This window comes from Lethenteron reissneri, chromosome 23 (genome assembly GCF_015708825.2).
Source record: "Lethenteron reissneri isolate LAM-NWPU_2019-01 chromosome 23, ASM1570882v1, whole genome shotgun sequence".
In the NCBI taxonomy this organism is placed as follows: Eukaryota; Metazoa; Chordata; class Hyperoartia; order Petromyzontiformes; family Petromyzontidae; genus Lethenteron; species Lethenteron reissneri.
Window position 1 is genome coordinate 10,269,230 of NC_083801.1, and position 26,962 is coordinate 10,296,191.

Consider the following 26,962-nt stretch of genomic DNA (forward strand, 5'->3'; position numbering starts at 1 on the left):
CCATCATCGCTGAGCAGTTTTGGGATTTGAAATGCCTCTACATACCAACCACCTTCACAATAATCCTTACATTTACGTGTCAATCCATCAGGATGCTGCTGCCTCCATTGTGTTGACGTGCGCTCATTTGTGACACGGAGGCACACATTGCTCTCATAAAGGGGGAAAAAAGAGACAACGCTGAACGCACAATTTAGGAACGTTTTTTTTTAATATATATACAACAGACAATCATTTTCTAATGTGCTTGTAACAGCCGTTTACAATATATGCATTATGCAGTACGTAAAAGTTTAGTTTATGATGTTAAACACAGATACATTGCACTCAAAAGTGAATTACCTTGTTCGGTCTTAAAAGTAGCCAATCGGGAGATACAGCACGTGACCAGAAAAAATGCTCTCGTAACAATAAATACTTCAGAAAGCAAAATGTGTTCTCCTCCTGTTGGAAAGGAGGTGATGGTGACATTGAGAGGACGTAACCTAGCAGTGGAAACAGACACGTGACTGAGCTTCCCAGTGATCACGTAGTGTTATATATTCGTCATAATGGCCGTATGCAAAAACGGATTTAAAGCTCTGCAGGGCTGAGGCAAAGGAACCCACGAGCCCATCCCTGCCAGCCAACATTCGTGTGGCAGGTTTCACAGAACATGCAGACTTTCCGTGAGAAAACAAGTGGCCTCCACAGTCAAGCGGCCGACAAGCAAATACTGACACGTGGCGTAAAACCACACACTGGTGTACCGAACAGCAGCTGCTACCTCGCCGCACGCTGGCGCCTCTGAGGGCCCGATGCGACGTGCGGGTGTGAGAATGCACTGACAACTTTTTATGAACATTTGCAACATGACCGAGTCTGCACCCTCCTCTGCAACGGCTGCAGTACTGGACAATCGCATTATGCAATGTTTGCAAATGCCAATGGGAATGTCAAATTTGGCATTATACTTAGACGATCCAAGCCAAAATAAACTAATTGGGAATGTCAAAAGAACAGGCCCGGCAAAGGAACGCTTTGTCATCCTGAAGGTGATAAATTATTCGCGCTAAATTAAATTGTGGTTTGTAATTGCATTGTGGTAAATACATTTTAATACAATTTCACATACGCGTTATATTTAATATTAATTTGCTATTAATAAAAGTTCACGAGAGTTTATCATCGTCCTGCTTATCATTGCCGTTCACAGAATCAAAACAAGTTGTATTTGGCCAACTGAGTGCAACTTGGATCGTGAAGGTTTTTCTAATGATTCACACACATCACAGCACAAACTTGATCATGTGAACCACGCGTATACCCTTACAGCTAAGTCCGCATATATTAAAAAATATAGTTAAATCAGTGGCTGCCCCTTGCAGGAGCTTCCAATTCACCACTTTCGTAAAACCTCCTTGGGATGTGGGAACCATCTGCAGAGAGAGGTTTATTCAAGGATTCCTGTGAACGTCTTGGCCACCTGTGCCGCTGCACGAGACCAAACGAGATCAACAGAAATCACGCGAAACAGATGCTCACGTCCCAAATGCCACGGAAGTTAATGCTAATAGACAGATTACATCGTCAGATGGATTTACACTTGCATTATACTTTACAATCTTCACGTTTTATTTCACTAAAACATCTTGTGCAATTCCCACTGCGTCAAAAAGACTTTCAAAAAGAACACATTACTCACAAATGTACAGCTTGTGCAACAACGTCTGCAATACATCATTCAATCCCTACCATCCGCATTTCTGCCCATTAATCGTTCGCATTCATCATTCACCACTTGAATCAGGATTCCAGTCCCAAAGCGTGTGCTTATTTTTGGTTAGTCAGTCAGTCCTAGACTGATGGGGATTTTATTTTATACGTATATATATTTCAAATTTCAGCGTGATGTTTTACAATCCACTTAAACGCTTCACGCAAAACATCCAGAGCCAATTTTCTATTCCCGCTCTAAAATGTCATTTACAGCAATTTTTTTTTTTTTTGCTATCCAAATCATCCCTTAAGAGTCAATAATGATAAATAAATACGTAAAACAATTTGAACACCAAACGGACCGCACAACAAGCGTCTGCAATTTCACATTTACACGTTTGCACACAAACCGCAGGTGCTGTCGTCTCAGATGAACCACTCGCGAGGGCTCTCGTCGGTACGCACAGGCGGCGGCGGCGGTGGTGGCGGCGGCGGTGGCAAGGGGCTGATGGCGTCCGCTTTTCCCCCCGCGTCGGAGCCCTTCACTTCGTGCGTGTGGTACGTGCCCTTGTGCCGCAGCACGTAGCGCGTGATGAGCACCAGCACGGCCAGGATGACAAAGGACGACGCTGCGATCGCTCCTGCTCGCAGCAAAGCAGCGGGGACGGGGAGGCGTTTAATGCGCTCCGCAAGTGTTTAGCGCGCAACGTGCAGACAATTAGCGCGAACAGCTCAAGGCAGCAGGAGTTAGGGATTATCTGCAGTTTTTAAGGACTACTTAATTCGCTTTCGAGGCTACTCATGTTTTCTATGGAATGTAGAATTCCACTTAGGTTTGGTGAACGAAATAAAACTGCCTGGAAGCTTCCTCTGCCTGGGCCACCCCCAATGCACAGAGTGAGAGCACGGCCAGTCAGAGACGGCTAGTTTTCACAAGTAAAATACACAGACTCCACACACGAAACAAAAAACTAAAATCCCTGTATAACCACGTAGACTGCTGAAGCGAGTGCTGTTGGCGAGCAACTATGAAGGCCTGCATACCGCATGAGGGAATGGTGTGGCCAGCACCACGCATGGTCATCTTTGGGTCCACAATGCTGATGTTTCTACACCGTCGCCAGAATCGTAGCATACCGCATGAGGGAATGGTGTGGCCAGCACCACGCATGGTCATCTTTGGGTCCACAATGCTGATGTTTCTACACCGTCGCCAGAATCGTAGCATACCGCATGAGGGAATGGTGTGGCCAGCACCATGCATGGTCATCTTTGGGTCCACAATGCTGATGTTTCTACACCGTCGCCAGAATCGTAGCACGGTGCACTAACCACGACATCACCGCTCCCCAGGTCACGCATGCGCGCACACACACGTGAGCATGCTCTACACATCAATACCATGGGGTGAAGCATGCAAGTTTGTGCGAAAAGAGCCTTTAGAAAATGTCGTTGTAGAATACACCTTTCTTGCTCATACAGTATCAGCATTATTACACAATTCATATAAAAGGCCCAATTATACCACTTGTAAACAGGGCCACTGTTAAGCCTGAGACCACCTCCGGTCAGCCAAAAAGCTACATTTGTTCATACAAAGGGTAGTGCTTCTTGGCCAAGGCTGTCCCCCTTTACAAGAAGTCAGCTGGAAAGAAACATAAAATGGAAACCCATTGCGAGTTCCATTAGGTTGCATCGTACATTTTCCTTTGCCGCTTTTAAGTGGTTCGGGGTAAGTTCACAGCTCACCATGCGAACCGAACAGATGCATCAGCAGCCAACACAATAAAACTCGCCACATGTCGCAGTGACATCGCTGCTCTGGGTAATGGCTTGCGTGAGAGTATGCCAGTCTGTTTACAAGTACAAATTCAGATTAGATAATGTAATTATTTCTAGATTTGAAGCTTTCGTGACTGCAAGGATTCATACTCTTTGGGTTTTTTTTTAAACGTGACTTTACCGAAAAAAAAATAAGAGTATTAATATAATTATTCAGCATTTTTCACTGATATCATTCAGCAGGGCTTTGTGAAAGGAAAAACAAATATGCATGGACCTTTTGTAGATTTAACACGTAGGCTTTCGCGACCAATATTATTCATAATCAACGTTTTTGGGTTTAGATCGCGTTATTTATAAATATGTCGTAACCCTCCACCACCCGACACGGTCAATCAGTAAAAAGTGTCACGTTGACTAAAGTAGTGAACTATTTTGTCAACGTGACACTTTTTTACTGATTGGCCGTGTCGGGTGGTGGAGGGTTACGACACATTTATAAATAACGCGATCTAGACCCAAAAACATTGATTATGGACCTTTTGTAGAGATATGCGCTTATTAAGAAATGCAAATATTGAATATTTGCACGTACTGTATAAAATATATAAAATGTTACATCACTTATCCCCATCGATGTATAGATGTAAATTGTATTTACTATGTTTAATTTCAATATACAAAATGTAATCAACAATGTTTAGGAAATACAGCAGGAATCTGTGGCCCTGTGGTCATCTTAAAATGGCCTGTATACGATTGTCCACTGTTAATTATGGATGAAGGCCTCCCCATGCTACGCCAGTCATGGGCATTGTTTGACCATACTTGCTTAGTGCAGCTTGACAGGGGAGACCTCGGACTGATTCAAAAATCACTCGCCACTGACGTGATCCATGTCCAGAAATCGAACTGAGCTTGCCAGGTTCGTAGCGCACTGTGCAAATTTCTGAGCCACTGCTCCACCCAAGAATTTTGTTGATATTTTAGGTTAATAATACTTTACCAAACATAAGCACGATACATTTCCTGAGAAATCTGTATTGTTTAACTCTTCATAAAATGTCGTAACTTTAAGAATAATAAACAACATTTGCTGCTTCATGGTTTTAGCATCTGTGTTTAGCCTCCTTGGAGGAAGACTTCCCTCGCAAAAATGTAGATTTTTGCAAAACTTACCTGACAGAATTTAATTATTTACACCAGTTTTCCCAACGTGGAAAGACGTATATGAATCAATGAAATCAATCAGCTACAAACAAACGCTTAACGTCTGAGAGAATTGCCGGCATTAATAATGAAATTAATGAGTAAACACTATATACTTACATAGCAAAGCGTGAACACTCAAGCCCAAAAATAAATTATTTTGTACTTGTGAAACCACGCGAAAAAAGACAGTGAACGCACCGACGGCTGTTTAACAGATTGGCATCGCGTCGGAGCATGTGCGACAACGTACTTTACGGAACATGCAATATGGATGTCAATTGCTGCAGCAACCAAAAAGCCCGGCAATTAGTGAGCTTAGAGCAAATCTTTAACTGCTTCTACTGCCTCCCCTGCAGGCAATTCTGGAGGTGAGTCCATCAATAATGGAAAAGCTGATCCCAGCAGCAGTTGGATGTACAAGCATTTGGCACCTCGCTGGATTATGCTGCGCGTGCAAACGCGCCGTTGATGTACTGTTTCAATGGGATTTTCCTTCAGGGATTGCATATGTGTGAAACTTACAAGTTCTTGACAATGTGCGGCAGAGATTAAAAGTAAAATCCAAAAGCATATAACCAAAACTTAAAATGTGCACGACTGACAGCGCAGTATCACAACATTATACGGTACGTTCTTCTCATTACTCCCACAAAGTGTTGATGGAAGAAAGCGAATCTTTGTTCTATATTAGTCATGTAAAAATTTGTGAAAATGTAACCATCCACTTTCTCACTTATCTTAAAGCCCCAAAGATTACCCCCCCCCCTCCCTGGACATTTTCAGGCTGTAAATGCATGCTGGTTATTTTTTAATGTTCTGTATTCTATTCGCTTCATTGCTGAGCTTCACTTTATCTTGATTAAATTTTGTCATATTGGTGACCCTGGCCACTCTCACAAACGAGGCTGTCCTGATCTCATGAGTTCTCACCTAGTTAAGCAAAATACACGTGAACCTGAATGATGTCTGAAGTTTAAAAGCATGCACGAGTTGAAGGCTTCTATGAGAATCAGAATATTTAGGAATCCGATGAGCTATAAAGCTCTTCTTTCACAGATTTCCAGTAGTTGAGATGCGTACAGGGATGTCGTCGGTTTGTGGAAAGAAAAATGTGCACAAGCAGGAATGATTACCCTTGAATCGGCACGGTGCAATGTGACTAGCCTCTGTGGACCTTCACAGATTCACGAAACAATTACATGTGGCAGCGGTGTCTCTGCCACTGCTGGGTGAGCTAGGAAATGAACAGCTGCTGACACGTGTCGAGTGGTTGCTAAAACTGCGACCAATCCGGGTGGAGTGAGATACAGGATGCTGCTGCGGGTCGGTACCTCCTATCACAATCGAGTCAGCGCTCAGCGGTGTCGAGACGGGGTCCTCGCTCCACTCCTCCTCCTCCGCTTCTGTCAACACAAAGACAAAGATCCCCCAAATGAATCTTGATTTAAAGCTTTCGTGACAGCAGGAATTCATACTCTTTGGGTCTTTCGGTCAAAGTCACGTGAATAGAAAATAATAGATCACGACGTTTCGAGCTGCTGAGACAAGGTATTATATAGGCATGAGATGGGTGCATCAAGGTAGGTGGGTGGAGCTAGAGATGGTCCAACCACAGGGGCTGGGGCAGTGGACACCCAGCCTGTCAATACAAAGACATCCAACCTCGTAATGAAACTCTGAGAGACAGTTAACATCGGTAGAAAAGATGGAAACATCATAGCAAGTTAAGACTTTACCTGTTCAATAACGTCCTTCCAATGATTGCTCAATGTGTATCCATCTTCTCGGTTGAAGTTGTGTCTATGTTTATATATGTCTGGATGGCTTCATGAACAAATCTTTGTGGTTGATCATTGTTTAAATGCTGTGGGCTCACACGATATTGATTTTTCCAAGACGTAGGTACTCTGCAAACCTACTGGCTATCATCACCCACCTACCTTGATGCACCCATCTCAGGCCTATGTAAGACCTTGTCTCAGCAGTTTTCTCTCTCTTTCTCACCTGAAGACGATTGCTTGTGTTGCGATCGAAACGTCGTGATCTATTATATTATATTTACGTGACTTTACCGAAAGACACAAAGAGTATGAATCCCCCAAATAGCCTTGAACAGACTGTTGGGGCAAGTTTTGTTCGCGAGCTCCTATTAAGGCCCGCACAGCACATGAGGCCAGCGCCATACCTGGCCGTCTTTGTCTCCCCAATGATGATGTGTAAACACTGCACCAGGTACTCATTTAGGGCTGAGTCTACCTAAGGGAGGTCCAAGTTCGGTTCAGATATTTGTCACCGATGTTATCCTTGGCCAGGAATCGAACACAGGTCTCCGGGTTCATAGGTACTGGACATCTGTGAAAAAGAGCTTCATAGCTCATCAGATTCCTCCAATATAAATGTTCTTATTCTGATAGTGCAGCACGCAAACTGATCAATACGTGCACACATAAACCAAGCACACGTACAAAGTATAACGAACGACTCTTTCCCAGTATAGCCAACATAGCGATTCTATCCCTAGAGCTCACAACTCGTGCGGCTGTCACAGCGACCAGCGACAAATCTCGCGACGTTCTGGGATGAGGACGTTATTGGGAGCGATTCCAGGTCGGTGTTAAGAATCCCGAATCCGTTTACGATGCCTCGATGTTTTTCGATATATCCAGGTTCGTTTTGGCAACTTTCCGCGTCAACGAGTTGACGAACGACACCGCCTGCCCACGCGCCTCACCATGCTGGTGCGCCCACGGGTATGGCGTGCTCGGGGAGACCGGAGCGACCGTCTGGGGCACGGCCGCACAGCTGGAAGGGACGAGGCGTCCCGTCACCGTGACGACAAGCGAAGAGTGCGGTCCCGGGCGCAGGGCGGCTTTGAGCGGCGCCCGGCCGTTGTACTGCACTCGGGAGAGGCAGCCGCCGAACCCTCGCCAGTTCAGTCCAGCGACCTCCGGCTCCAGTGGTACCTCGTCTGAGAGAGTGACAGGGCAGGTGGCATGCAGGTGAACTTGCAGACTCACCTGTGAGCTTGACCCAGTAGGTTCAAGGTTAGCCAGATCCCCACCACCAACCCTACCCCCCACCCCCACCCCCAAGCTGAGTTGGCTGTGATCACTGCACCGCGCAGAGGAAGATTAATGACAATCATGTTTTATGCGGCAAACAGTATGAATAATAGGAAGCAAATATTTAACTTGCCTCGATTTACAATGCACATACACCACGTGTTTTCTAATGAATGTGGTGTTTGTACTTTGTGTTGCTCTGATGCAATTACATTAGCGTAATTATGTTTTGCTCTTTACAGCCCGAATGCGACATTGAAATTATTTCTGTGGTTCAAGCATGCATATGCTGAGTCATAATCTTCGGAGGCACATTTATATATTAATCATAATGTACGGAAATAGAGATTCATTGTCGACGAAACAATGCCGCTCTCGAATGAATGGCTCAACGAGGAACGCGGTCTCCCTGATTCTCTTGGCGAGATGTTAACGACCTCGCCTGGTATACAAGTCGTGAGTTCGATCTCAAGCCTGACGCCTGTAGATGTGGAGTTTGCATGTTCTCCCCGTGGTTGCGCAGATTTGTCTCCGGGTCCTCTGGGTTTTCCCTCCACATTTAAAATCAACATGCGTTCAAAGTATTTGGCTGTTATACATTTGCACGTGATAAGCCACTTCGTTGACCTATAATTTGTGGCCAGGTCGCTTCTGAAAAAAGAGCTATATAGCTTAGTAGGCCTGACCGAGTAAAATTTAAAGTTTAGTTTAGTCAAATAATTATGACTAAATCCACATAGCTCTTTATTTTTAAAGGGAATGCTGGACTAAGAACGTATGATTAGAAATTTCAAGTCACGAACAATTTGATAAGATATGAAAATATATGCAAGATATAAATGAGGCAGGGTGCCACTGGGTGGGTAAGCCATGCATTGATAAATGGTGTGCATTACATCGTTTGACAACCGTAATATTACTATATTTCTACAATAGAAAAAACAAATTCTCCCACCAAACTGGAAACGTCACGCTACAGGAGAAACAACAATTCTTTAATTTTACAAATCAGTTTCAAAATGAGATGAGCCAGTGCTGAAACATTTATAACATAATTCTTTAATGCAAAATGACGTTTAAAATTGAAAAAAAGTCAAGGCACATGAAGTACCCCAAGCAAATGATCTGTGGTTAATATCGTTTATACCCATGTGCACATTCCCAGCAATATGAAACTTGCATAACGTATCAAATCATAAACGAATTATTTTATATTTATGTTTTTTACACTCGTATTGGTGGTAAGATGAATACAAGTAATTTCTCAAAGTCTGGTGAAAAACATTTTCAAGCTGTTGTATTGTTAAACGAAGCAGAATGCCTTAACATTGTGTTTCATTTAGGCAAGCTGCAAGGTATTGCTAAAAAAGATGGATCCATTTACGGTAGGTTCATGCAAGTGTGCACTTGGTCTGTATTCATCAAACTGCAATTAACTGGTCATTCGGCAGGTAACGAGCCATTTGATTTGGAGACAGTCCTGTCGTACAGCCGGAGGGGATAGGTTTCTGTCTCGTGAATGGCAAAGCCTCTAATCCTTAACACTGCTATATTTAATAACTCATTGCAAATATGATGGACAAAGTTTGTCACGTGTGTTTGTGTGTATGGTGCAGTGGTTAGCGTGCTGCGCTACGAACCCGGCGACCCGAGTTTGATTCCCACTCAAAGCTAATACTCGTGATAGCGATGATCTGAACCAGTCCTGTGCCTCCCCTAGGTCAACTAAGCTTCAAATGAGTACCCGGTGCGGTGTGTAATCTTCGTCACTAGGGAGACAAAGGCAGCCAGGCGTGGTGCTGACCATCTACCGCCTCATGTGCCGTGCCGGCCTTCATTGGTGCTCGCTAAAACAGCACTTGTCCCAAAAGTCTGTTAAGGCTACACGGGAGATCTTTGTCTTTGCGTGGCGCAGTGATTAAAGACTTTGCGCTATGAACCTGTAGACATGGGTTCAATGGCCCACATCATTGGTGAATATCTGAACTGGTCCTGGTCATCCTCTTGGTGGACTCAGTCTTCACAATATCTTGAAATGTTATATAGGTCATATGTGTCTTTGTATACATATATGCATAGGTTAACTATGCATATATGTATACAATCAGTACCTGGTGCATTGCTTAAACATCAACACTGGGGAGACAAAGGCGTGGTGCTGGCTACCCAGCCCCCTTGCGTGCTATGCCGGCCTTAATAAGCGCTCGCTAACAGCATTTGCCCCAATAGCCTGACAAAGCTACATGGGGATCTTTGTGCATACATAAATGCAAAAATTATTCAGAAAAATCGGAAAATAACCGACTTTAAAAACCAATTGAGTCTGACTTTGTGCGACTAGAAATAATTAAATGTTAATTTAATCCGAGTGAAAATAAATATACAGTATGAGTATTTTAATAATTACACAAATATAACTTTGCAAAAGCAAATTGCTTCAATAATTGATATAGTTGGACAATTACACATAAGCTGTTCGGAAAGCATTCCACGCTGATTTGTCAGAAATTACATTTACAGGAAAATTTACCTGTAAAATTAGTTTTATTACAATTCGTGAAGAAGAAGAAGAAATGAGTCATAAGTCACGATGAATTTGATTCGGTAATATGCCATCTCCAAGACAGCTTGAACACTTGCTAGTTAACCCTCGGTCTGTGCACTCAAAGTGGAAAACGTGCAGTGGCATTCACACTTACACATTCCGACAGATGCAGAGGGAGCTCAGAAACTGCTATCCCACGAGTGTAGCATGACGAATATTGCTACAAATTAGAATCAACAACTGCATAAATATTGCACATCCTGTCATTTACACTCTCTCGCCACACAAAGAGATGAAATAATACTGGTAGGAACCTCCTGGTTACACCAGCCCACAGGGGATTATTGTGTCCGTCCGTCGTGCAGGGAGCGGCTGGGTGGGGAGGGAGGGGCTGGGTGGGGAGGGGCAGGTGGGGAGGGGCTGGGTGGGGAGGGTGGGGCTGGGTGGGGAGGGGAGGGTGGGGAGGGGCTGGGTGGGGAGGGTGGGGCTGGGTGGGGAGGGGAGGGTGGGGAGGGGCTGGGTGGGGGGTGGGGAAGGGTGGGGCTGGGTGGGGAGGGGCTGGTCACCCCGTGGTGCCCTTACAAAACTCAACGTTTAACCTACTCACGCCGGCTTGTGCCCGCCCTCACAGTCGGGCATATTTGCGGAATACACCACGCCGCCGTTGACCCTGGCCATTGACCGAGCAACCCAACGTTGCTACCAGCTCCCTCCGCAGGAATGTGTTTTTGTTTTGCCGAGCTTAATTGGCATCAGCACGAGGCAAGCGGCGATCAGGTTGTAAGCATATGTTTTGTGACTACGAGCACGGTATTGAGCCTTCAAATTTCCCAACAGTTCAATCTATCGAGCTCTATGCAAAACCTCACAACTGGCATGGCAGCTTCGTTATCTCTCGTCTTCTAGGTGGGCAAATGTGACTCTTGAGAATCGTTGGGTAGTGAGGATGGAAAACTCACTTTATGCTTGACCTCATTTCTCACACCCAGCGGAGAGTAGGGGTGCAGTTACCGCCATCTTTTGAAATGTCTGCCCCCCCTGCAGGCTACAATACACCGTAGGTCAATTATTTATTTGCCGCTTTAGCAAATCAGGACCTCGCCGTGGTAGCGCACGTCGTAATCCTGCGCTGCAGCGAGGGTTGTGGGGGATCACACAAATGTTGTGAAACTCCCTTCCCGTGCCCGTCGAGGTGCCAAACCCTGGCTCGCTAGAAAAATGCAATCCAGGTGTACAGCTCAAATGTGGACTCCACCTGTTTCATCCGTATGGGATAGAGTGTTTTTCCCCCTCATATGCGTGGGGCTTCTCCGGGTGGTCCAGTTTCGTCCCACATACAAACGCTCCTTAATTGGCTAATAACACATCTGGTCCAACACCAATGGAGACTAGGCTCTAAGAAAAGTTGTCTCGGGTGTGGACCAATCAACTTGAAGGACAGTGCATATCTTTATCATCATCAGAGTTGTTTCTTTTTGTTTGTATTTTGACTGCTTGTGTTGTGGTTATTGCAAACATGATGCCTTGTATAAAAGTGTCAGTTTTTTGTACCAGTTGAAAGGGTAAAAACCTACTACTATATTTTGCCACTGGTAAAGGAGGTATCATAGTGGATAATAACACCTTAGCATATGGGCAATTGTTGGCAGCGGCTCAACAGGTGTCTGCCTTCCTGCTTGTCTATGGTTCCTCTTGGCTGCTATACATTTCCACGTGATAAGCCACTTCATTGGGTTATCATTTGTGGCCATCGTCGCTTCTTAAAAATAGCTATACAGTTCAGTGCGCCTTACCTAGTAAAAAACATAGTTAATAGCTTCCTCACTCCTCTGAGTCACTTTCTCTTTGTGGGCAATATCCAAGTGCTTTGAGAGTGACTCGGTGAACGAATATTGTGCACGTTAGAAGTTTAAAAAAGAATGTATTATGTTTAAATGGCGAAATTACTGCCTATGATGAACGCGGCTCTGCATTCCTTGTAATCACACAACCTGAACTCAGTTACAGGTTCTGCTCCAAGGCAATCACAATCTTGTACAGCACTTGGACATTGCCCACTTTTCCAAAGCAGCTATCATTTTGAAATCTCCAACTGCTTCTTGATTTCATCCAGATTGAATGCATTTTTAATGCTCACATGCTGCGTCAGCATATCCTTAGTTGCAACGAATTCACCAAATTACTTCAGGGATTCAAAAAGTTTGGAAAAGTGTAAAGCGAATGGTTCAGTCAGGATCAGAGTTAGTTTACCCCTCCACAGCATTATTTTACTCCCGTAATTTACATTTCCTTATCGCCGGTCTACAAAGCAATCTCATGGCAAAGGTGAAAAATACCCTCGCATAAACACTGCTATATCAGATAAATAGTTTAACTCTGACACATATATATCTCGTAACGTCAGTGGTCACTAGAGTTGATAATGGTGAAAATATAAATGGTGAAATAAAACCAAAAATGAGGAGCGGGAAATAAATATAACCAAATTCATGAAACGTTGTCATTGAAACCAAATCCTGTATGTTGTGTAAGAAATACCAGTCAGTCAGTGCCATGTATTAAACCGTGAGATTAAATAAACCCATTGAGGCACGTGAAACATTGCCTCTTTTGCAAGGGTGACCTCCGTGCCATTCTCAGAAATGACACAAAACACATCGGCTTCAATTGATTCCATAAAAGAGTAATGCATTAGGTTGTATTTGTGTTTTTTCTTAGGTTCTTCTTCTTACAGGATAGCACAAGACAGTAGCGGCCTTGGAGCAACACACAAAGTACATTATTTAGTTTTAATTGCGGAGTTTGAAGATTACAATCGTGCTCTATTGCCTGTGCCTGCCATGAGTGCTGAATGCTCCAGGGCCAACTGCTCGCAGCTTGTGTGGCACGCAAAGTGCCTGGCGAAGCAGCCTTCTGAGCATAGCCCGGCAGAGCAGTGACACTTGGCTGACAAAGTAAATGTTATATTTTTACTACAGACTATTAACAAAAAACATCCATTCCGAAGAGTGACCTTGTGGTGCTTATATGTGGTTTTTGAGCTGCCCAAGGTCTCCTGATTGTAACGTGTTTTGTGTTGAATTGAATTAATATATTTGAGGCACTATGGCATTTGATGCTAGAAAGTCAAACCAAAACGAGAATGACTCTCTACAGCAAGGTTCGGTGATGATGACATCCTTACACGTGACCAGTACCGTTGTGTAAAGCTTTACGTTACATAAATCTTCACAACTAAGCTCACCACAAACTGTACCGCGCTTATTGTCTCAATGATCTCCCGATATGAAAATAAAAAAAACTGACGACATCAAAAAGCCTCTTGTGAGGGTAAAGTTAACTCGACCGTGAGAGATGGCACTCATCTCTACCAACTCAACATTGACAATTATTTATCACGAGAAATGCACGCACCTCACAATGGCTATTGAAGAAACACCGGATCGACATCCTGTAGTGACAGGAAGTCCACTTGAAATTCAGCCGCAAATCCAATGTAGGGCGTTGCAACATACTTGAAGCAAGGTGTTGAAAGCTGTACAGTCAAGTAGCGAACAACTTTGCAGATGTTTTACCGATTACAATTTGAGTCGGCAAACTATCAGTAACATCTGCTGGCGACATAATACATCAACCCCAATCGTCGTTATCATCTACTAGCCAATCCATTATGTGGGAAACCCACACATCATTGGGCTATGGGATCAAGGATGGGACTGGGAATTTTCCTTATTGGCTGAGTATCGTCAGAAGAATGTGAAAGGGTGCGGCACGATCCACTCAGTGAGGTGGCAACAGGACTTAACTTACTCTTGACCTCCATTTCCTTTAAAAAACTAATGCGGAAGCCACAGCACTCTTTAGAGGATGGTCGTAAAAGTTTTCCCATAAAACCACCATCCTGCTATCATCCACATTGCCATTATAGTACAGGTGACAACATCACCACCAGAGCCAATATGATTTTCTTAAAGCTGACTGGAACTTATTAAAACAGTCCACCAATGCCAACATCTGTTGGATCTTGGAAAACGTCCCAATAATTTCGGCTACTTTAGCAGTCATAAACAAAGCCGCAAGATGTAGTGTACCCCGTGGTTTGAAAAAAAGCTCAACATGTCTTGTCGAACTTCAAGGACAGTGCATATTATTATCATCATCAGAGTTGTTTCTTTTTGTTTGCATTTTGACTGCTTGTGTTGTGGTTATTGCAAACATGATGCCTTGCATAAAGGTGTCAGTTTTGTACCAGTTTAAAGGGTAAAAACCAGGGGCGGTTTCTTCATTAGGGCGATTGGGCGACGCACCACCAATGTCATTCAACCACAGAGTCATGCTAGCCGTCACTGTGCCTCTGGATATAGTCCAATCAGCGTCATGCTACGTTCTGTGGAGTACCGCCTCTTTTTGGGCGATTTCCCTCCAGCTGAGAATCGCCCCGAGTGGCCCCATAGACTTACATTCAAAGATGTTTTTTTTCGAACGGGGGCGCTGCAATGCATTCTCTATGGCTTCCGGGAGGGCTCGCCCTAACGTGCTTACGTCATCATACGTGCTTACGTCATCATACGTAAGCACGTTTCATCCAACAATATAATTTGTTGCCACCTAGTGGAATCTTTAATAAAATGAACTTGAGTGGTTTGTTTTAATAGTGAGTATAGAAACAAACAAGATGTATTGTAAGAGTCACTTTATTTCTCATTAATATTAAAGAAGTGAAGTTGCCTTTACATGCTTAAGCTGTTAATTTATCCATTGCATGGGTGGACCTTATCCTTATCAATCATCCAGACATTTGCCCCCCCTGAGAGATTTTGCAGGAGCCGCCACTGGTAAAAACCTACTACTATGTTTTGTTGAACCCAATGAAAATGAATGCAAAATAACGACCCAGCAAATGCGTAGTGACTGTGAATGTCACTGTGTGGTGCCGGGCTTGCGAGGCCACGGCGGAAAATGTGTTGTTATTATGTGCAGCCCGGTTACTGGGTATAGTACCAGCCCTAGCGGGGCTTGGGTGAGCGCTGGTTAGCGCGGAAGCACCACGTACAGTGTGCGGTGTGGGATCCCAGTGAGGGAGCGAGAGAGAGTGTCATCCAGCCAGGGTTACATTGGGGCATGATACGCTGGTTGACCTGCTGACACGTGACCGGATGATATTGGAGGGGGGCCACCGGTGGATGGGGGCCGCTGGGCAGGCACGTGGTATAACAGAGCTCTTGGGAGCCTTTGGGAAAGAGCTCAAGAGGTCTAGAAGGTGGGCGGGGTAAGGGGCGGAGCCAGCCCCAGCCCAGGCCGATATAACGGGGCCCCGTAAGGGGCGCGGGGTTCTTCGGGTTGTTGGTGAAGAAGATCCACGTCGGGTTGAAGAAGCCTCTAGCCACGCGGTCTGGGACCAAGCTCGTGGTCCGGTCCGGGATAGCAGGACTGTGTCTAGTTCTGCCGTAGCGTGGTTAGATGGGCGTTCAACACCCAAGTGTAGGTTACGTTATGTTGTGTGTTGAGTTGGTGAAATAAAACGTGTTGCTTCCAGGACAACGTCTGCGACTGAGTTGGACTCACTACCAATGTAACACAACAACGCTGTAAAAACTGGTGGCACGGCTGAACTTTACTCACCCCAGCAGCAGTGCCAACCCTGTTCAAAGACCAAGTCAAAAATCAAAGCAGACACCATTGCTGCCTAATTACTTCAAACCTCAAAATCACTGCCCTACAAGGACATTTGCGGTCAGATTACATCTCAGCGCACTGCCAATAGAGCAGCAGCACCACCCAATCATCTCATTTATTGACCCCTTTCACTGGGGCAGAGAGAGACAATGCACTCAAGCTGGGAAAACTGCAGGACCAGATGGAATCTTTCCAAATTTTCTGAATAACCTCATGGCACAGATTATCAAGAATTACTGGGAACTGCAAGACACTCTCTTGTGTTGCCAATTTGTGCAAAGCTTGTCCAGGACAAACTTGAAACCCGCAGCTTTTGCTGGGACCCATCAAGATCTGTGCTGCTCGGTACATTACATGGATGACAGCGTTGTGGTCCGTGTTGCACAGATCATGCCACTGATGCATGACTGCATCAAATCTGTGTTTCATTCCATTCAGCTTACAATTTAACAAAATACACGAAGGCAAGCTCCCATTCTTGTACGTCCTTGGTACACACACTGCCTCCGACAGTCTCTTAACATGTGTGTAGAGGAAGCACAAACAGACCGCACAGAGACCAAATCTTAAGTCCTCGATCTTTAGGCAACAACATGGTGAGCCGAACATGGCATCTTTGTCGAGATGCAAAATATGTACTGGCAAAGATCATATTTTGCCTGTGAGTTATTTATTTAAAAGATGGCCTTCTTGGCAATAAAACAGGTGTTAAGATGCTCAAATACCAAATATATACTTTTTGCAAGGCATGATATCTGCATTAACCATATGCAAATAATATATGCATTCTCTTTGACACTGATTTGCCTATACCAGAGATAGCCTTCTTTATGGCATTGTCTCACCAGTGTTAGACCAGAGAACACCAAAAGGCAAACAATACAAAGACAATGCATGTATCAGAGCATTTATAGCTCGGGTTGAGCAGTTACATCTTCACACTTGTTTTATTCAAATTAGATTCGAATCTTTCGTGACTGCAGGAATTACTCTTTGGTTCTTTCGGTAAAGTCATGTAGAAAATAAAATCAAATAATAATAGAATACGACGTTTCGATTGCCACACAAGCAACTGTCATCAGGTAAGAATAAAAAAACGTAGTAAACGTAGAAACACAATGCAACACAACACAGAGAGCCGGACAACACAACAGCCAACAGCCCACCTGGCTGAACACGCTTCTCCAAAGAATGATAAAAAGAAAGACAGCGCCACTGTGTCGAGGCTTTAAATCGAGAGGGTGTGGGGAGGGGTTGGGGCAGAGACAGAGGGGGGGCAGAGGACAATGAGAGAGTTGTATGGAATTCCGGATCACATTGGCCGGAGGCAGACCACGCTCCTCTTGTTTTATTGCCATAAAGTGTAACACCTGTTTTTATTTTTTTCATACTTTTGATACTGACAAAAAGGTCCCATAGCTATGGCTGTCCTGCTTGGATGCACCTTCCAAGACGCAACCTATCCCAACAGCATGTGTCCAATATCGTGGTGATGTCACTGGCGGCCAGTGACTGCATACTCCTTAATACCCAAGACTTTACATTTTTTCAAGCTCTTCCCCTGCTTGCTAACCAGCATGCACACTGCACGTCACCCATTTAAAACCCTAAAGACGGATCTGTCTCACATGACAGACGCACTACACTCTCAATTGTGTGAGGTCTGCAAGGCGGAATACATTGGCGACACAAAAACCGGCGGCTCCAGTCTCGGCTTGCAGAATATGAATGTGCAACCCGCCCATGTGAATTAATTGAATGAATTAACTTGCATTTGAAGTGCTCATTAGTGGCTAAACACGCCTTGGCTAAAGGACACCACTTGGATTTCTCAAATGTGATTATACTGGACCACACAACCAAACAAACAATGCCTGCCAGCTGCATACCGAGGGTAAAAAAAAAACTCCACTAAATATTCAGTTAATGACAACCGCTTCAATTTCATAACATGACTGTCCATTTCTGTCTATCGATATCCCCATCATCTGATTACGCGTATGGGTCTCTATACACTGTCACCCATGTAATCCGCTGGTGCTAATTTACACGGTTCGCGCGTTTGACTATTGTTCCCTAAACAATGCTGTCTTTGGAATGCATTCTGGGTTGTTTACAAGCCTTTCCCTTCCAGCCCCACTCCCACCTCGCCACGTCCCGTTAAAACCAATCATGGCTTTGGGATAGTGTATACAGGTGAAGACTGCAATCCCCATACTGTAGTCAAAGTGCCTCATTGATTAAAATATAGGCTTGCTCTGCTACGACTCATTGCCATGAGGCTTAGCAGTGTTTCAGCACAAACCGTTAATCTATGTAAATATATGAACGTTGCATTTTATTTTAAATATTACACTTATGGCAGTCATCAATTTCTAGCATGAAACTCTGAAGAAAGGCAATCACTCGCAATGTTGACATCATTCTTTACTGTGTCCATATTGCCAGCCGCCTCACTTGTGCTAATTGCTCATCTGAGCTGAGCACATCTGCCCGGACTAAACTTGCGCTGACAGGAGTGAAACTCGTGGCTGTGTCGGTACTCAGCAGAGGTCGCAACTGGGTACACGATACTCGTACTCTACCCAATACCCGGCTACCCGTACCCGGCCAGGTACGGGTACCCGTTTGCGACCCTGGTGTGGCCGGGTACGGGTACGGGTAGGCCGTGAGTCACTGGTGAGTAACCGTTTGTCACTCATTTCGGGTAGGGTACGGGTACGGGTAGGGAACGGGTACCCATTTGCGACCCTGGTGCAGCCGGGTACGGGTACGGGTAAGGAATCAAAACCCATTTGCGACCTCTGGTACTCAGGGACTCAGCATGATAATTAAATGTTAATGGTAGCTTACACATTCACTTGCAGTTATTTCTATACCTCGAAAGACAATACAGAACTCAGCTGAAGTTCAGGCAAGCAAATGCAACCTTGATTAATGTTATTTTAATTAGGCAGAACATTAATATGCTCGGTTTCTCCGTGCAACAGGTGTGTAAACGTTAATTAACCAATCAAAATTATTAAAGTGGAGCTTGCAACACGGTAATAGTCATGACTTGTCCCAGTAGAGTTAATTAAGGCTCTTACCAACCTGACAGCTGTGGATATATTCTTACATTTCTGAGATTTTTGCGCGGTATTTCTTATCCACATCTTGAGAAAAGATTTACCCGATGTTCCAATCCAACGTGCACACCAGACCCAACTGAACACCGCTTCCATTGCCGTAAGCGCAGAAAGAGCAAAAACGTAATATAATATTCCTTTCAAGGATGCCAAAAAAAAGAATGACCACATCCAACTAACTCGAGAAGATTGTTTCTTTACTGAGAGTGTTTGGCAGTGCCACTGCTAAGGAAAGTTTACAAGTGACCGAAAATCAATGGCAGCGCTGAGAATAGCACGACAACCGGCGGCGTGCACAGATGCACGTCGCGACGCGGCGACACAGCCCAGTCTGCTGCAGTGCCAACGGCGGTCATCGTCAAAGGGCCTTACGGGGGCTTGACAAGCAAGAGCCCTGCTCGTCGACAGTGACAACGTAATTTTACCACTCGTCTAAACAGCCTCTCTCTGCTCGACGTATTTTCTCGCGCAGCTGTGTAACGCGTTTAAGTTAAAGTAATATGCTGTGACACGTCAAGGGTTAAGCTCCCGTGAAGGGTGGCCGTGCTTATTGTGAGGCTGCTCGCTGCAAGTAGGCGGTGAATCTTTGCAACAACGAGACACAGAAAGCCCTGGGGTTGCTGCATCCGGGATGTTGTTAAGGAGGCCAGCAGAGAGGTTAGAGGTAGGGATGGCCAAGCCATCGGTGGGAAGGTTCAATTACAGATGTCGCTCGTTTTGTTGTGGCAAAACACGCTGGTTACGTTTCTGCCTGGAGATGGGATGTGACAGGTGTGACCCATGTGATGTACAAAGCACTGCTACACATGCCAATAAATCGTTTATACAGGAACCTACTTTTGTCAGGATTAGCCACAACTCCTACAAATATTTACAGACAGGCACAACATTTTGGGAGAGTAAGAGAATAATGCAGCGATTAATATATCATAACATAAAGCAAAATAGGACGTTCTGTATTTTGTTTGTGTATATTATGTTGTTAGACATAGTATTAGGAAAACGTTATTTCACCTATGTTATATAAGGAAAACTGCAGGAAAGAACCCTTAGATTTAACATCAGTAAGCTGTGTGATATATATTTTTTTAAATGCTGTCTCCAACCGCAAGTAAAAATATTCTGCCCTCTATTTCTGCTCTCAAGAGAGACCATAACCCAAAACGTGTCAACTACATATTTTTTATTGTTATAAGGCAGTGTTAGGAAAGAGGTGGTGAGGCGTTACGGGTATTTAATTAATGTATTGCCACAGGTTTTTCCCCTTTTTTCTGGCAACAAAACAGGTGTTAAGATGTTAAAACACCAAACTGAAACCTTTTACAAGGAATCATGTCTGCATTAACCACAATGCTTGTGGTCAGAATGCAAACAAAAAAACATACTCTGATAATATATGCATTGTCCTTGAAACGTATTGGTCCACACCAGAGGCAGCTTTCTTTTGAGCCTCGTCTCAAGCGGTGTTAGACCAGAGGACCACAAGCATTGTGGTTAATGCAGACATGATTCCTTGTAAAAGGTTTCAGTTTTTTGTTTTAACACATTAACACCTGTTTTGTAGCCAGAAAAAAAGGGGAAAACCCTGTTATAATATTTTGGTACTTGCAAAGGAGGTCCCATGATGTATTGTCACACTTAAGTGGCACTCTGTTGACAAGTGTTCCCGTCACTGAAAAATCCACATCAGACACGGCACGAGGACATGGGGGGCAGGCTCTCACCGGGCACCCGGCCGAGGTAGAGTGTGTCGGCAGCTCGGGGATGAGGTGCATGGCCGGCCGGCAGGCGATGCGCAGTGGGGAGGTAATGGTCCAGCTGTGGCCCGGGCGATCACGATGCACGACAAGTCCCCGGTTAGAGTGAGGCGCCGGCGTCGTGGGAAACCATGGTGAGCATTGAGAGTGGCAGAAAACACCACGGGGAAGGGGGTGGGGATAAAAAGGAGAATTAACCACGAATAAATGTGTTATGCAATAAATGGCAAAATGAAGACCAACTGGGGCTAATGTGACCATATTATTATTTCTGTGTGTGTGTATTTTGGTCGCTTATTATTCAGAGAAAGACAATCAGCAATAAATGTGTGCTTCACGCCATATTCAGGATACTGAATATGTAAATTTATAATTAGAATTTTTTTTTGCACAGAAGACCCAAAGCCAAACTTAATCATGTCGATTACACGTCGTGAGTTATGGTTGTTCCCGGCAGCATGACTACTCTCACCCTCATTACAGTGGCAGCCTTGCCAGCCCCTTTATCACAAAGCATCCTGGAGGCCCATTAAAACGTCAGGATGCTGAGAGCACTTTCCATATTCTCCCAAAATACATACCCTATTTTTCTTTGCAACCTTCCACGCTTGCATAAGCAACCCCTTTGCTACTTTCTGTTGTTAGGTGGAAGCCACTAATATCCCACACGTCACTTACAATTGCATTTGTATTTTATCTCAATCCAGAAAACAAATGGATTTCCTGCAAGCCACGGCAAGAGGCGGGGAGATGGAGATCTAGAAAACTTGATTTCTTTTTCCATCACTCAGCACGAGCCATTTAGAACTCCCGTAGAGACTCCGCTCACAAATATGCACACAAGTAAACAAAGACAAAGATTCCCTGCATAGCCTTTAACAGACTGTTGGGGAAAGTGCTGTTAGCGAGCACCTAATTAAGGTTGGCACGGCACACGAGGGGGACGAGTGACCAGCACTATGCCCAACCGCTTTTGTCCCCCTAGTAGAGATGTGTACACACCACACTAAGCACTCATTTGAGCCTGATACGTTTTAGGGGAGGTCCAGTTCAGATAATTGTCACTGGTGTTGGTCATGAAGCGGGGATAGAAATCGGGTCACAGGGTTCACAATAACTGCTACACTATCACTCCCCACGAAGGTAAACACACACTCATATATAGTACACATTTCAACTAATGAGCCCCCACATAACCTCCACAGACTGTTGGGGCAAATGCCATTAGCAAGAATCTATGAAGGCGAGTACGGCGCATGAGGGAGTGGTGTGGCCAGGACCATACCAATCTGCCTTTGTCTACCCAGTGCCAACATTTTACACACCGCACAAGAGACTCATTTAAGTTTGAGTCAAGGATGCCCAATATGTGGTTCAGATAATCACCACTGATGCTAGCTGTAGCTGGGAATCAAACTTTGGTCCTCCGGATTCGTAGCGCAGTGCGCAAACCGCTAGACTACCATCGTAATTAGTGCACTCCCCACATATGCTAACATACACACAAACCCACACACAAATGCACACACACATACGTGTACAAACATAGGCAACATATTTTGCTCAACTGCAGGCAGAGCATGGTAACTCTCCTGTGAACCCTGTCTGAGTTGTTTTTACCAGGACCTACGGGTGGAAATGTTGGTATGGGTTCAAGGTAGGGTTGATGCTGATGCATGCCGAGGTGCTGAAATGCCCATATTTACGTGTAGCTATTAAACCCCAAAGATGAGCAACCATTCCGACAGCGAACAGTCAAAATACGCGCTGCAGGCGTCGTACCAAAAAGCAAACAGTGAATGACCAACACATCTTGCTGCGGAGAAAAGACGCCTACAAAAAAACTGACAAACACACGAAGAGCGTGATATCAACATCTCCTTGAGCACACTCGGGCAGCTCCACCTACATGAGCATTCCCCAAGGGTTACAGGGGGATTGCAGGCAACGATCTTTATACGTTCTTTAAAAAAAAATGCCATTGTTAAATTGTGTAACTGCACACAATTCCATTTTTCATAAATCGTCAAACTCTAGGGCTGCTTTCGTGAGACGGCAATAAATTGAAAATTTATAAGCATTCCACATATGTATATTTTAACTCGGAATGCAATTTTCCTGGTGCTTATATTGTTTAGTGCGAGTGTACGGGTGAATGAGTAAGGGTATTGCTGAGAGAAGCCTCAGTGAGGCACGAGGAACTTCATTACATCTGCCCTTAGCTGTCCGATGCACGTACCGTTTACTGCTATTTTGATAAACGTTTGAAACTTCTCTGAACAACAATAAGCAGTTGCACGGCACCATCATTCTATGCGAATTTGCGGAGAGAGTACATTTTTTAAAAGATAATCTTCAGCCTGCTTGTTATTGCCAATCAACTGTCACCACCAAAAGCCAATGGCTATAACATAAAGGCTGTACTACACGCAGTGCATCTATTAATTTCACATCCGTCTTTTCAGTAAGCCTCCAGACGCCAAGGCTTCTCCATTACACCGTGGAGTGTTGTTCCCATCGCAATACAAGTTCACGGGCATATATCCAGGGTAAACGCTACATCAACAACATTATTATGAATATGGCATTGATGTCACGGTAGTGTAAATCACGCCTGTGAACACATCAAGCTGACCTCGTGGTACACCAGGGAAGCACACAACTAAATATAAGACATTGTAGATACAATTATGAAGATACACCAGCTACAAGCAGGGTTTGGTTGGGGTACACTGCTCTCTCAGTCTAGCCCATGAGAGGTTAGCTGCTAATCACAGAGCAATGAAATCTGTGACTTATCATTCTGTGCCAACCTGAGCAACAATCTGGGAGCTCTGCAAACATGTGTTAGTTTAGCCATAACCCATGAGGGCGACATTACAATGAAGCTGAAGGGATGCAGTGAGAAAGCAGCAATCTGGATGGTGCTTCATTCGCTCAATTGGTTGCAGTGAAGTGTCATCCAGGAGCGGGCGTATTGTGGCAACAGGAGCCTGGGGCAGCTCATAAGTCGATTGTCAAAGTCAGTGTAAAAACGCCAATTCAATAAATTCTGAAATAACAAAATGACAAGCTTAGTACAGTAATACCTCGCGAATGTGGAGGTTACGTTCCTGGAAAATAACGTTTTGAGCAAAACCGAGTTAGACAAATAATAAACCTTATGGTAAAATGGGGTTGTGTTCCTGGGTCCGAAATGATTACCCCTTCTCGTTTTGTTTAACTTTCAATTAGAAGATGATTTACCCCCTTATTACAGAAAAAACATACACATAATATATAGTAAAAAAGAATTGGGATGTTAATTAAAATAAATAAAGTGAACCTGAAAATTTTCTTGAACTTTCAACGAATGATGGTGATTATGAATGTGAAGATGATGTTGGTGGGGGTGTTGGAAGGGGATTACAAGGGTGAGGAAGATGTGCACGGGATGCTGGTAAAGCATGGAGTGAGACCACCGCATGAGAGTGTTGGGGAGGGAAGATGGCTATGAGATATTCATCTGCAGCGTCTACGAGTGCACCAGGCACTACTACTACTTGTCGACGCAGAGATGTGAATCTGAGCAGCGTCAAACCATGTATAGCTCAAACATTACCCTCGTGTTCTGGAAAACGTACCGCAATAAGTAAACCACGTATAGTCGAAACACGCATTCGATAAAACAGCATTGGGCAAGGTGAGACTGTATTGATTCAATTTTTTTTTATTTGGCCAAGTAATGATCTGGTTAAATATCTGTCATAAAACCCTTCACCACACAATATAGCCAAACAAATGAAATTGTCAGGTGTACAAACGTTTCATATGCCATGCTTCCCGTTAAGTTTTGAAGAACAATTCTCACAGACACATTTAGCAATTAGAAACAAGGTGTTTCACTTTAAGCTATGCAAAGCATCTTCATAAAAATCCAGGAAGTCAGAATAATGATTTTATGACAGAAATGTAACCAGATCAATCCGTGACCAAATCTGAAACATAAATTATGAATCATATTGACCGGCTGAAGTGCATGGAGAAATGACATGATGCCAAGGATGAAAGATTGAGTGATTTAATGGCGGACATGTTTTTTTTTTCCTGGTATCTGATTGGCTTGTGAAGTGGGGGCGATGATGTAATCCCTAGCAACCACCGCCATGTCCACTGCATTGGATTCTCACAAGGACTCCCAGATTAGCTTAAACTTATGTGTTTTCTCTTCTGACATTTCGGATATAACTACAATTGCTGGTTTTGCTGACTAATTGACGACACATTTGACGAGTACTTTATGCACTCAGACATGAGGGCCTGCTGGTTGGTTACTACTACCATCAGCCAAAAGCACTTCATGCAGGTCGCTGGAGGAGGCTATGAGTAGTGGCCTTTACTGAGGGGAGCACACGCTCTAATAATAAGGGGGAGGCTTAGCCTTTTCTGCTCAGTCTTTTATGCTCTAGTATAGTAATCATTATGCCTCCCTCTCATTGCTAGAACAGAAAATACTGTACCTAAAAGATTACATTTTTTTCTGAACTGCAGAGAAACTGCACCGTGTATTCATTGCTGCGACATCTGAGACTTAATGCAGTTAATGTCAGCTGTCAATTGATTGGGCTTAAAACAAGTATCTTCCAGAGGAGTTTGAAATGTGTCTGTGATCATCCCTTGTTTATATCACACCAAGGCGCAGCGTTCCATGCAAGTCATGTTGCAATATCGAATCGTTGTCCTGGCAGCTATGAACACAAGTGTACTGTAAAACATTCTATTTCACGACGAGACTCGCACATCGCACCTCCTGACTTTGACATTCCTCAAAGACACTGTTGTAACCATCAAACGCATCAAAACATCAACAGCCCAATGCGCACATCTTCATGAACGGATAATTAGACAAGCCACAGTCCGATTGCAAGCCAAACTATGGACCACATAGTAAACCACTATGGTCTGCACTGCTTCAACGGAGGCGTAGCAAAGCTACATGAACTTTGTTCTGAAGTCCGCTTGTGGTTAAAAGACCTCGACAATGAGATTTATCTCCGAAATGTATTTCCATACACAGTAGTAAAATTAGTATAGTAAAACAAATTTATACTCTTTGGGTCTTTCGGTAAAGCCATGTAGATGAAAATTAAATCACATCGCAGTTGTAATAATACCGGGCTTTATATGCACAGGAAATCCTCCACTTGTTTCTGAAGATTTATTTTTGAGAGGACCTTGCTTAAGATGTTTTTTTGCCAAATGCACGTTGAGCATTCTCGCGCATGGGAGGAAAACAGCGTGGCCAAGAGTAAACACACGCGCGTGTGTCAGGCGAGAATTCCGAACGAGAGGCCACGTGTGATCCACCTGCAGGAGGATGAGGGTGCCGCGCCGCGTCACGTTCACCGCGTGGACCTGCCCGTCGGCCAGGTTCCGCATGCCGGCCGAGACGGTGCGTGGCGATGAGGTGCCACCGCCACCAAACCACAGCTGCAGGCTGCCTGCAGGGACCCACATGCCACACACAGGCAGCGGCGGTGTGCGCCATGAGGCCGGCACGCATCTCGCGAGACGCACGGGTGAAAAGAAGGTGGGGAAGGGGGGTGAGAGACAAAGAGAGAAATATGCAGACATGCCCTGAGAGGAAAAAAGAAATGGCGAGCAACAGAAAATGTGAGAGGCGTCCTTCATTGTCATTGGCCACATGCCAAAGGGACACCCCATTTCACATAAGTATTTCGTCCTCATTAAGGAATAGCCATAACCAGTGTTTTGTATTAGAAATAAACTGCTAATACACACTTGAAGTGGTTGGTAGAAGTACAGCATACTGTATTATTTTTTACGAGCATATTGAACGTCTTCAAGCATCCCTAAAGATTTGGTAATTTCTCGCAGCTGAGACACGCCAGCCCACACACCACCACGTACATAATTGCATTACATCGCCATTTCCGTGCAATTACACTGCCACTATGCAATGGGGCGCTTGAATAGCACGAGGATGGCCTCATGGGTGAATAAAGTTATTTAGGTTAACTTCAACGAATGGGCTGCAATTTTTACTTATCTACATTTTGTAATGGATATTTTGCAAGTTAAACACTCCCAGGGCCAGATACA

General features: G+C 44.4%; 1 protein-coding gene across 1 annotated transcript in view; it reads right to left on the bottom strand.

The window, feature by feature from the left end:
• Window positions 1–210: 210 nt before the first annotated feature.
• LOC133345951 (contactin-associated protein-like 2) overlaps window positions 211–26,962 on the bottom strand; it is a 144,276-nt gene continuing 117,524 nt past the window's right edge. The window contains 5 exon segments of the mRNA XM_061557101.1: window positions 211–2,339; window positions 6,024–6,095; window positions 7,424–7,660; window positions 20,828–20,921; window positions 26,207–26,336. Of these exon segments, the coding sequence (XP_061413085.1) occupies window positions 2,125–2,339; window positions 6,024–6,095; window positions 7,424–7,660; window positions 20,828–20,921; window positions 26,207–26,336 (748 nt within the window). The 3' untranslated portion in view covers window positions 211–2,124.